At 39.0% G+C, this 13,402-nt stretch overlaps 1 protein-coding gene across 44 annotated transcripts in view; it reads right to left on the bottom strand.

Moving 5' to 3' along the window:
* The window catches only part of AKAP13 (A-kinase anchoring protein 13), a 378,015-nt gene that overhangs the window by 120,210 nt on the left and 244,403 nt on the right, over window positions 1-13,402 (bottom strand). The window contains exon 1 of one of the 44 annotated variants that reach the window (XM_035304057.3): window positions 6,968-7,940. The exons of the other annotated variants lie outside the window; for them this stretch is intronic. Within the exon in view, the coding sequence (XP_035159948.2) occupies window positions 6,968-7,048 (81 nt within the window). The 5' untranslated portion in view covers window positions 7,049-7,940. Of the gene's footprint in view, window positions 1-6,967; window positions 7,941-13,402 lie in introns of those variants that run through there. 44 annotated transcript variants of the gene reach the window in all.

Genomic DNA, 13,402 nt, shown 5'->3' with positions numbered 1-13,402 from the left:
CTTCATATTCAACAGGATGGCTATTATTTAAGCAAAAAAAAAAAGAAAGTATTAGTGAAGATGTGTTCAAACTGGAACTCTTGTTGATTGCTGGTAAAAATGTAAAATGGTACAGCCACTGCGGAAAACAGTATGGCAGTTTCTCAAAAAAGATTAAACATACAATTACCATATGATTCAGCAATTCCACTTCTGGGTATACATGCAATTGCAAGCAGGAACTCAAACAGGTATTTGTATATGGATGTTCATAACAGCATTATTTGCAACAGCCAAATGGGACAACAGCCCAATATCAACTGATGGATGAATGAGTAAACAAAATATGGTATATACTTACAATGGAACATTATTTTGCCTTAAGGAAATTCTGATGCATGCTATAATATGGATGAACCTTGAAAATATGCTACTTGAAGTAAGACAGTCACAAAAGGACAACTGTTGTATGACTCCACTTATAAAGGGTACCTAGAGTAGTCAGATTCATAGAGACAGAAAGCAGAATGGCAGCTGCCAAACTAGCAGGCAAAGAGAATGCAGTATTACTGTTTAACAGGTAAAGAATTCCAGTTTGGGAATATGAAAACATTCTGGAAAAAGAGCTGGTGAAATGTTTATGTAACAATGTTAATGTACTTAATACCACTGAAATACATACCTAAAAATGGTTAAAATTTATGATATATACTCTCTCTCTATCACAATTAAGAAATGAGTGTGCAGCAGTTAGATATATGTAAACTTGTTTAGAGAAAAGCAGGCAGGCAGCCCAGAGTCAGAGCCAGTAATCTGGGCCAGACGCTACCAGTCATGATCAATGTCATTAACCAGAGGACAAACTCCATGTGTACCGAGTGTGGAAACAATGTCAAAACATGTATTAGCATTTTCAACCACATCCTGTGAAAGAGCAATACTAAGCATATCATATTCATGTGTGAAGAATATTGTGCTTACTATAAAGTAAGCTGCTTAAGAGATGTAAAGTGGATTACAAAACGTCTCCCCCTCCTTCTGTCCTATTTCAGAATCACTGATGTGGCAGATAAATGTGTCCTAGTCTTGGTTCTACTCATCAACAAGTCCATAGTTGTTGTCTATTAAACAACAACTTCTTTCTCATTCAAACAACCAAGGCAACTTAAAGGCCACACTAGGTAGCTCCACTTGAAACACTGTCAGAGTGCTTCCTTCAGGCCTGATAGCCAGGCTCTGAGTACATACATGCAAAGACAGCTGAAACGTTTTTTTGTTGTTGAAACAGGGTCTCGCTCTGTCACCAATGCTTAGTGCAGTGGCATGATATTAACTACAGCCCCCAACTACTGGGCTCAAGCAGTCCTCCTGCCTCAGCCTCCCAAATAGCTAGGACTACAGGCGCACACTGTCACCTTCGGCTGGTTTTTTTTTTTTTTTTTTTTTTAAGCAATGAGGGTCTTGCTATGATGCTTAGGCTGGTCTTGAACTCCTGGCCTCAAGTGATCCTGCTGTCTCAATCACCTAAGGTGCTGGGTTACAGGTGTGATGTGAGCCACTGTGCCTGGCCACATCTGAAACATATACTGCAGGAAATCAAAAGCCACCAGACATTTTTTATTAGAAGGATGCTTGTTCTGTTAGTCTCTTTTGCAAATGTGATTCAAAGACTGAGGTTTTCACACTAACAGATAAACTTGTTCCTTATACTATCAACACTCTTCTCAGCCAGTTCTGAGACTAGGTTTGACAAAAGATTCTAATCATCAGCAGAATTAGGACACTGGATAGGAAGAATTATCCATGTTGGCACTGCTAATAATTTGAGTTTAAAGAGAAAAATGAAGATAATCATGTATCTTTCTATTCAGATTTGCCCTTATGGAATCTTGAGCTGTGAACAAAGTATACCCCTTTAGCAATTGACTAAAGGGGTAGGAAAGAGAATACGTGATTTAGAAAAGCAAATAGCTGGAAATGTGGAAAACAGAGATTTTACCATTAAACACCTGTATCTTTCGGAGAGAGACGTCACCAAAACATACTTTTTGACTCTGATCACATTAAGGATTCTTTAGTTAAAAAACACAGTCATGAGTTTTCCTTTTTACATACTATCTCCATGACATCTAGTTTGTGGACACCACAGGTATTCAACATCCAAAATTCTGGTGAATTATGGTACACATGAAACATGGAATAATGGAAGTTACCTCAGAAGAAATGCCACACCTATCCAGGTAACTTTTAAATTTCTGAACTGAAGCCTATGGACCCCTTGTGATTATCCCTAAACCACACCCACAATGTGTTTCCATCAGTCAGAAAATAGAGCTGTACGTATTTTCAGTGGCGAGGGAATTGCCTTTGTTTCTGGCAGTGTTTCTGTTACTGTTTGTATCTGAACATCCTAATAACACAGCTCACGGTTACGCCCAGCCTTCCCAACTACTGCCCATATTTACTTCCTCTGCAACTGTCTCAGGAGATCCTGCCTGAGCTACAAGATTGAACAAAAGGAAGCAAAAACCCACCATCCGGACATAGAAGCCAACACTTGAGTCAAAGTCTTTTCAGGGAATCAGACTGTATATGAGTGGCTATATATGTGGCTGTCTTCAATCCAGAGCTTCCTTACGTCTTTTGTTTTGCTGCAATGTGGAAGTCTCTTATAGTAAGCAAATTTTTAGGCAATGTGTGTATCTCTGCAAAATGACACCACAATTAGAGACAGACTACTCCTCCTCAGCTTTAGCCAATAAGCTCCTGTGGCCTGCCCAAGCAGCGTGAGTGGGGAGGGGATCCTCCTCTGTAAATATTTTCATTCAATGTATACAAAACATGGTTGCAAATCTTTTAACCATGCAGCCAACATTCTGAATTACTGCCTACAAAATACTCTGTGTAAATCATCAGTAATAAGAAGAATCACATTACTATTAACAGGCAGTATTTTTCCAGTTACCCAAAGTTACAAAATTAGTAAACCAGCAGTGGCCTAGGCTGAAAGCAGTGTAAACCAGCAGTTAATCCTTGATTCTGACCCGCTTCCTTTTGGTACGCTAATTTTACAGTCAGTTTCTGGTATCTGTTGTCCTCTAGTAATGCTCATCATGAGCTCAAGTTGGCTACTGAACTCAGGTGAAAGCTCCCATCAGTTACCAATTTCTGAAGTCAACACTATCTTTTTGAAGGATGCTGAGGAAAATGGGCATGTTGGTACCAAAGGGCCCCTGCCAACAATTACAATTCTTCCATATCCCATTGTAAGCATTCACGGTTACCAACCACATACTGCAAGAGTCAGATGTCATGCACGCATCAGGAAAAGGGGAACTGGGGCATGTCATATACAGAGGAACAAGAATGTGTATATTATCCCGGGGAAGAGAGGGACAGGGGACCAAGGAATACTATCAACTTAGGTTTTATTACTTAGAAAAAGTTCAGAATAGAAGTAGTATTTCAGGGATATTGGGGGTTGATGATGGTACACAAGAGCTAGTGTGAGGATGACACCGGTATATCCAGCCTCAGGGAAATCTTCCAAGAAGGTCTTGATACAGAAGAGCTACCATGAAACTATGCAGAACTATCAAAGGAAGCAGGGCAGAATGCAGAAGGCAAAGAAAGTGTGAGTACATAACACAGAATGAGAATTTGAAGCTAATCTACAGTGAATTATTAGGATGCCAATGGGAGAGATTATAGTTGTAAATGTGGAATACCCAAGTGACAGGCTCACAACTTAAACTCTGTAATTATTGCCATAGTTCATCTCATCTGTTATATAAATACCATTTGTATAACACGATGTTTATGAATCCATACTTCAAAGATGAATTCATTTAACAACAAATGTTTTGAGTGTTTAGATAATATTAATGAATAGATGAATAATGACAAACTCCTTAGTACAAAAAGCAAACTTCCATAATAAAACTGGAGAACATGTACACGATGGCTCGAGAATTCATGTGGCACAGACACCCAACATAACCATTTTTTAAAAACACTGATAGAAAACACTGAAATTCAAAATAATTTTGTAGAAATAATTGGAGAACCCTTCCAAATGGTTCTTAAGAATTGTGAGAAAACTTTTGCTAAAAATCATGGGACAACATGAACTTAATATGCCATCATGTACCTGTCCTAAGTATTGCAGAAGGAATTCCTGTGCTGAGAAAGAAGAAACCAAGATAGTAAGACTTCTCCCAATATGAAAAGTGTAAGACAGATAAAGAACACATATGCATATATTAATAAAATACATGTACATATTCTAATACACATATTCATGTAATAAGAGGAATTGACAGACTCAAAAAAGAGGTCTAGGATAGCAATAAAAACATGGACTTTGAAAATAGTCCAACCTGGAACTGCACTCTATTATCAATTACATATGAGATGTGAGACACTGAGAAAGTTATTAATGACACAAATCTGTTATCCCATATGTCAAATGAGACAAAGAGCAGAAAAGTAAACATTAAATGCCTGTGTCTCATATCCAGTTACTTCTTCCCACGTCAGACCACAAAACCCTCTTATGCTGCCTGTGCTGTCATAACAGGAGGCTAACCGATTACTCCCAGAATAATCTTCTCAACACATACATTGAGAGGTAAGGCACCCTCCCCATGGCTGTCAAGGCCCTGCTCTTCCGGGTCCCATCTATGGCTTTGGCCTTCTTCTCACCCTGCAACCCCACTTGCTACTCAAGGTGCTCCCGTCCACCACAATGACCCTGTCCATTCCTTCCTTCCTCAGGGCCTTGTATTTGCTGTTTGTTCTTTCTTGAACGCTCTTCTTTAGTATAGCTAGTGTCTATCCATCCTCTGGAGATCGGGTTTTTAAATGTCTGCATCTCAGAAAGCTCTCCTATCCAAAGACCATTTTATCTCCAGCAGTTCTGCCCATTATTCCCTACACAGCACCCTAATCATTTCTTTCAAATCACTTATCACGGTTTGTACTTATTTCTCTATTGTCTGTCTTTAAGCAATAATGGGATAAGGACTGTATTCCATGGCTCGCATGGGATAGTTATTCAGGTTTCTTTAAGTTTACAGTTCTCAATGATGTTGTCTTCTCCATCTCCAAAGCAAAGAAACTAACACCAAACATCCTCATTTCATTTCAAGCTGGAAACAGTGTGTTTTCAGGACTCCTTGTGTTTATTTACTAATGACTATTTTCTGAGAAGTGAAATAAATAAGTATTTTCTGAGAAGTGAAGTTTTCTCTACTGAGAATCTTTTCTTATTTATTGGGCGTAATCGTACAAACAAAGACAAACACCTTTATTCGCTGTAGGTTTGTGAAAAAAAGAAAAAACACACACATTCTTCTCACTCAAGTTCTTCATACCCCTCACCATGCTCAAGAAACCCCTCAGGCTCTTCACATGAATATAGGGTAAAAAGTAACTGCCTGGCAAGTCCCAAATGAAGTAGTGTATACGGAGGTGCTTCATTAAAACTATAAAACAGCAACTCTGAGGCCAATAAGCCTGTACTCATTTAGCTCCACTCACAAAGGCTTTCACGCTCACTTAAAGCATAAACTATTATATATTTAAGCATTATTTTAAAGGTACAACACTCTTGTGATACTCAAGATTTTTTTTTCTCCTTTCTTCTCCCCACACACAGGCGAAATCATAGGGTATTGTGCACATAAAGATCCTAAAACAAGATTCTCCTAAATATATGAGGACAAAAATTTTAAAACATCACTATGATCTCACAGAGGAAATCTCATTTCAGAGAAACCAAAATAAGTAATATCTCAGAACAATTTCAAAACACCAAGTTACAACTGCTATCAGCCTAGGACCAGCAAATCAACCACCTGCTGGTGACTATGGAGAGACAACACTCTACCACAAATCACAACTCCTCTACCTAGTGCCTTGCCCAACATGGCATTTCATTGGTTTCTGTGTCCAGCCTTTTTAGCCCATTCCCTAGCCTTACTCAACCAAAGAAAAAAAAAAAAAAACCCAAGCAATAAACTGAATTGATAAATCAGTACAATAGGTCCACTATTTCCTTGACCAGGACAATGTATTTCCTCTTTGCTTAAAATCACCCTCACCTCCACATACACCCAGTCTCACAAGCTCAGATACTGAGATTCTTTCTGTCATCTATGGAGTGCTTGGTTGACTTCCAATTTCCCCTGCCTTTGCCAGAAAATTGCTAAATTTCCAAAAAGTGCTCTTTGAGCTGTCCAACACTCCCAGACTCTCATCTTACCAGCTGGAGGTGTTCTTACTAATTTTAGATTCAAGGTTGCCTTCTGTGAGCAATTAGCTATTCAGAGTCTCCACACCCATCCTGCTTAGACACCTAACATCACTAATGCTGAGAACACAAACAAATACAGCTATTAACAGTCAGAAGCTAATGCTGAAAAGCAGTCAAACCAAGCCAAAAGGTCAGCTCTGCTACCTTAATAATTAGGTTTATTGGAAATCTTTCCAAAAGAAATAAATGTTGCCTGTCTTTCCCCTAAAGAATTGAGTGAGACAGAAGAAAAACAGAAAAGACTCAGACAGAAGACGGAAAGTCTTAAAAGACAGAAGCAGAAAGAGAGACTGACAGAGAAAGAAACCAGGCAGATGGGGGTGAAGTCTGGGGGCGGAAGGGTGAGAGAGACAGGACAAAAAGAACAACTTGGAAGGTGAAATTCTCCCTCTGTGATTTTCAACAGTAACAGATTCTCCCAAGCATAAGAATCCATTTTAATGCAAGTAAAATTAAATTTCACAACTATGTGGTTCAATGCTGATTCCCAAGCACCTCCTACTTCCTTTTCAGATATTCCTTTAAGAGCCTTATCATCACCCCTCACCCACTATTGTGCACAGATTTCTCAGCATTTCTCCCGATACAAGAGGGCCAGGGACATGGCTACTGCGTTCAAAGAGATAAAACAGCCTGTAGAGCTTCAGAATGCATGAGGTGTGGCCCCCTTACCTTCAGCAATACCACGTCCACAGTCCTGTCCACCTTGGAGATGTCACAAAGGCTGTAGCGCCTCTTGTGCCGTTCATACATTTTGCCCAAATGCAGAAAAGAACAGAGAAAATGCAAGAAGTATATCCACTGTTAACTTGGAGATCAGTGATCTCATCCAAGACCTGAGTTCCAAATTTCTCACGGTGAGGTGGAGATCTCTGCCTTCCCAGATCCTCTATAAAACTCCCAAAGGGGTTAAAAACAATGAATTCAAAAGAAACCGAGCAGAATCCAGTTCCTTGAACTGACTGAGAACTTGATGGCAATTTCAGAGTGCTGGAATGATGAATGTAGAATTCATAATATAAACAATAAATACCCCCTGATGCTATACTTTGTACAGCTCTTGACTGAAAGAGAAGCAAACACCATTTCCATCACTGGTAACAACTCCAGTAAAAAAATTAAGAATACACTGGCGAAGCATAACGGCCGATACGTAGGGAAAAAACCCAAGCAAGCAATAAAACTCCAGTATATACTTTGCCAGGAAGAGGGAGGGAAAGAAACGAAGACTCTATTTCAAAGCGATGACATGAAAAAAGTCATTAGATTCTGTTCTTGCTTAAAACAAAAACAAAGACAAAGAAAATCGACTTTTCCTTAAAAGATTTAAAAGTAGAGGCTGGGAGATGCTTTTCAAAGCAGTCTTTAGAGTCTGTCTCTTGTTTACCAGGCAGTAAGGCTTGGTTTTGATTTAAGTTGAAAATCTCTAAAGACAGCAGAGTAAAAGGAAAAAAAAGAGACCACTCCTGCTGTACTCCCTCCCTCCCTAGACAGCCCTTCACCGCCCCAGCCTCCTCCTCCCTTTTTCCTTCTCTCTCAAGCACGTCACTTCTTGCCCTTTCAGCTCTGCACCCACAGCCTTGGAGGTTTGAAACCCCAACTGCAGTTGTGGAAACATGATTCATCTAAAGACTAACAGAAAAACAAGACTTCCTTTTCCAACCAGCTTCTTCTTCCTCTTCCTCTTCTTCCTCCTCCTCCTCCTCCTCCCCCCCCACCCACCTTCCTATGAAAAAGGCTCTGACAGGCATTGCAAGATGCAGCTCAGTTCTTTGATGTCAGCGTAGTATGCTAATAAAGGAAGGGGGGTGTTATGCTAAACATCACGAGGGTATACAACGGGCGAGGTACAGAAAACTGAAACTGCCCAAAGCATACAACATACCTCCCTGCCAAATGCAAACCAGTGATTTAATACGAGAAAAGTGTTAGCCAAATATTGCAATTATGTCTCTAGGATTGAGAAGTGGCTACAAATGTGTCTGAAAAGGATGAAAAATTATCAAGAGTTAAGCTTTATTTTGGGGGGCGGGGACAAGGGATGCAGTTGATTTAAAGAAAAGAAGTGGAACAGAAATGTTCTGTGTATCTTAATACTTTTTCTGACTAAGAGTAGCCGCCTGGCTGGGACTTCTCCTTCAATGTTTCTATGCACATTAACTGGGTCTAGAATGTGCATCTGCTACTTCATCTGCCTGTTTCCTTACTATTCCAGACCCTTCTAGCCCCCACCGTATCTAACATTCTCAGGGACAGACTTACTTCAGAATGCATTGTCTCACTTCAGACATTCTCTTACTTGGATCATAAATGATTTGAGAGGGAAAAGGATGAGGAACTATGGGAAGCAGAAAGGAGTGAAGAAACAAAAGAAGAGGGGTTAAAAAAAATCTTTCTAGGAGCTACTCAGATTTTCCTTGAGTTGGCCAGCCTATCCTTAGCTAGGCTGTGAAAGCAGGGGCTCAAATACCACAACAGAAGGGGAGAAGAGAGATTTAACACCTACATTTCTGTCGACATTGCAAACAAAGTTGGTGAAAAGGTTTTTCAGGAGCTAAAAAAAAAACGGGTATAGAAAAAGTTATAGATGAGTCTCCATATCCTCAGGCCAGGTATTCAACTGCTGATCAGCTTAAAGAAGGGAAATACAGCAAACCCTGCTAAGAGTGCAATGCAAACATTTTCCTCACCTATCTATTAATACACTACAGCCTTTCATCTCTGTTCCTCACTGGTTCATCAAGGAATGAAGGTGGACAACCCCTCCCCTCTCACAGATAGAAACTTTAGGCTTGAATTTACAGATAAATTGATAGTTTATTACCTTCTTTAAAAGCTTTTACCAAGCTAGTATGCAGAACTCGCCATTCTCTTTTTTTGAACACAGAGCTGCCTCCCCTCTGTCCTCAATATGGTTTGTTCCTCATTGCCACTCCCTTCGGTTTTAATTAGAATCAAATGTTTCCTGCTTCCAAGGTTCCCAGGCATCTGTCTCTCTGGGGAACAGATGAGAGATGCTTTAATCACCATTAAAACCTTTCTACAGGCCAGGCGCAGTGGCTCACGCCTGTAATCCCAACACTTTGGGAAGCTGAAGTGGGTGGATCACAAGGTCAAGAGATGGAGACCATCCTGGCTGACATGGTGAGACCCCGTCTCTACTAAAAGTGCAAAAATTAGCCAGGCATGGTGGCGCATAGTCCCAGCTACTCGGGAGGCTGAGACAGGAGAATCGCTTGAACCTGGGAGGCAGAGGTTGCAGTGAGCCAAGATCACGCACTGCATTTCAGCCTGGCAACAGAGCAAGACTCTGTCTCAAACAAAAAAGACTTTCTACCCTAACCCTGTCCAGTAACTTAAAAATGTAGATAATCTATATCAATGTAACAGATATTTTGTGCCTTATAGTGGAGGCAAACAAAATAAATAAATAACAAGATACCTGTTTTCAGGAAGTTTATATGACAAACTTGTTTTAAAATAGTATTTGCTGAAAGAGCCTAGATTACTGTTTGAGACATATAGACTAACCTTTTTATTTCTAACTTCTGGCTTTCGCCACTGACTAGAAACCTAGATTTCCTGCTTTTTCTGCATATTAAAAGGATAATTCCTTACATATTCTGTTTCTTCTTGGATGACATATACCCTGGGTGGGAAACAAATGCTCTGGGTGGAGAAAAAGAGTCTGTGTTGCTTTCCCCTCCGGATCTGCTCCGCATTCCCCAACAGAAGACAGAATCTGCAGTCTTGTGCTTTTGCAGTTGATTTGACAATTCCAAGTTTTTATCAAAAACATCTGGAACCACTGAACAGTAATTCTGTTAGGATTCTGAAATACAGCAACAAATCATTTCATATCTAAACCAGAGCTGAGAGTTACAGATTTAAAGGAGGTTTTGAATTTATTTCCCTTTTCCTTAAATTTGGGTAACCTGTAGTAAAATATTTTATTATTTACAGCTATACTACTTAACAGTAGTTACTTCCAGTATTAATTTTATCTCCCTTCTCTCTCCATCCTGCCCTCTATCCACAACAAAGTATCCCAGACTCTTTAAAAGCAACCAATGCTTTTAGTCTGTCCCATGCCACAGGCCCAACATGCATTCTTAAAGATTTCAGAAAATGTTCAACATGAATTTGGAAGAAAAAAAGAAAAAAGATTCTAGACAATGAAACGTAAAAATATTTTATACATCTTAATATAACTATAGCATTTGTGCTCATGAATTAAATTTTCATTTGATTTACTTAACTACAAGATCTAGCACCTTACCGAACTGTTTAAGCATTCTTATAAGTCAACACTGTGGCTGCTTTAGTTCAGTTAGGGCAGAAGCCTGTCTGAAGTCTCACAGCAAAACTTCTGGATTAGGTCACCACCTAGTGGGGATGCTGAAGACCCAAACCGAACACCAAAGTCCAGTAAATATTTTGGGGGATGGGGATGGGGGTGGGAGTCATCTTCTGCTACTAAATATTTTTCCTGAAACCCCAAAGGGAACATAAAGTAGCAGCATGTGACTAAAGACTGGTTAATGATTCATCAATGCTCAATTTTACTCTCTGCAGAGAACACAAGGTACTAAATGAAAATCAAGGGTTCTTTCTCTTCCTAGGTGTGCCACTGTCTCACTGAGCAACTTGGGAGTTACAAGTGTGACCCTCTGGACCAAGATTTCCAGAAGGGAAAAATGAGAGAGATTAGATGCTAGATCATATCTGAAGGTCCTTCTTGCTCTAATATTATAAACTGCCGGTCTGAGACTAGGGAGTTGTTATTACCTGCCATATGTTTCGTAGGATATGGGTAGATTCAGAGGAGGAAAAAAAGGGAATCAAGACATTGTCTTAAAACCTGCAGGAAACATTATTTTGGCGTAATGACACTTTCTACTCTCGCTCTTCACATGAAATGGAAAGGAAGGAAAAGTTTACCACAGTCAACAATTTTCATTAATCTATGATCTCATTCACTTAAATATAGTGAATCATCCAGATTTACATATATGTTGGTAGTAAAATTTATTAGAATACAGATAAAACAGCCTCCAATTGAGCAACTCCTGTCCACTTAGGTAACAGACTGCTTCAAATAAGAGGAATGAATATTTGAAAGGTGAAAGAGTATTTGAGACATAAAAGCAGAAAATGATTTACAATGGCTGCCAAGGCATTGTCTCCAACTAGGCTTTCCTTGTAAATTTCAATGTAGGTGTCTGTTTAGGTGCTGGGTACTATGGCTCCAGGAGAAGCAGGTCTACTGTTCTCTCCTAGCATTCACTGACACACAGATTTGAAGGTTACAAGAGAGTAAAAGTGTAAAGGAGAAGGAGAGACCTAGAAGGCCATAACCAGCATTTCTTTTCAAATTAGTAGCAAGCAGTAGCCAACAGCTCCTTTCCTTAACCCTTTACTGCCTTTGCAAGAAGAAACCTTAAGTTAACTGGTGGCATCAAATGGACAAAAGCAATAATTAAAATAACAACAAATTAATATGGAATAATATAAGAAAACTATCTTCATAAACTTGTGCTCTTTACAGGAACAAGGTCTCATGGAACTTACACACAAATGTTAAATTCTACTAAAATTACCAACAGCTTTAAGAACAAAAAGGAAGGAGGAAGAAAGGGAGATGCAGACTCAAAATTTCAGTTGGAAAAATAGTGACAAGATAGTTTAATCTCGAGGACAGGTCTTCTGGAACAAGATTTATTAACCACAACATTTACTGAATACCTCCTGTTTGCCAGGAGCTTTCATAGATAGAATTTCATTTATTCCTCATAAAAAGCTGAAAGGTGAAATTTTACTGTCTACAGATGAAGGAAAAGCAGCACTCAGAGTTTAAATCAGTTATTTAACATCACACAGCTAATAAAGCAGGTTTGCTTTAAACTCAGTTCTGTAAATCAATCTTTCCACTACACCTTATTTTACCACTTGATAAATCTCCAAGAAATGAAACCATAACAGAGAAAAGTTAGAATTTGAGGAAAGAAAACTTGGGATTCATTACTCATCATCAATATTCCTACATCTGATTTTACATAAATGTAAGGACAGAAAAAGATTTTACTTTTTTAAATAAAAATGCCAAGTGATTCTTAATTTCACATTAATCAGATTCAACTTCTCTGCCAACACTTCAATATTTGACATTCCACTTTTAAAATGTTTCTCACTATAGTAACACTTTACAAAAGTCAGAATGAACAAACTGAGCACACACACAGACGAAAAGATCTCTGGGTATCGACAATTGTTGGGTCTTCCTTAAAACGAACAGATCCACTGATCTGGCTTTTCTCTATGGAGCAAACACTGGTTATTTCTTTTGGCAGCATTTTTTTTTTTTTAAATGTCCATCGTGGCTCACCACCCTCTTCGGGCTTCTCTTCCTGAGTCCCACAACTGTTCCTCAGACAAAAGGTTACCTGGGTGCTCCCTAGTTAGTGTCCTTCTTGGGAAGTGGACTTCCCAAGCAAAATCCTCGAACATGGTGCATACTGGAATAACTAAGACGAAACTGGTTTTCTTGACACACATACCACACCACCAGAAAGATAAGCGTATTGTGAAATAAATTTACTTGCCATATTTTTTTTTTCAGTGTGACTTACAGTATCAGGTCTCCTTTATACTATAATCTTGTGATTTTATTTTAAAACCTCCTTTTTAGCTTTCTGTATAAATATATTCTCTCAAATAAATTATCTCACTTGTTTTAAAGTTATCATTTTAGCCTAAAGGGAGTATACTGAATCTTGATTCCATCACTGAAATAACAGGTGTTCCTCCAAACTCTGTGTCATTTATAAATCTGAAGAGCAAGGCTAATGATGGAACCCAGAAGTACATCACTAAAAGCCTCCTCAGGTAGGATATCTGTCCATCAATTGGGACTCCTAATATTAAGTAAAATGCTGATCTATCCGCTACAAAGCCAACTGAATTCTGAGCCCCATTCCTCCATTTTCTATATAACACAGAATAATTAGTAAAACTTCTTCCTGAAATTAATACATACTAAATCTATGGCATTCTCCTATTCAACCTGTCAAATAATACTATCAAAAAGGGAAATGAGACACTACCTAT

This window comes from Callithrix jacchus, chromosome 6, assembly GCF_049354715.1.
Source record: "Callithrix jacchus isolate 240 chromosome 6, calJac240_pri, whole genome shotgun sequence".
Lineage (NCBI taxonomy): Eukaryota > Metazoa > Chordata > Mammalia > Primates > Cebidae > Callithrix > Callithrix jacchus.
This window is presented reverse-complemented; position numbering and strand designations above follow the sequence as displayed.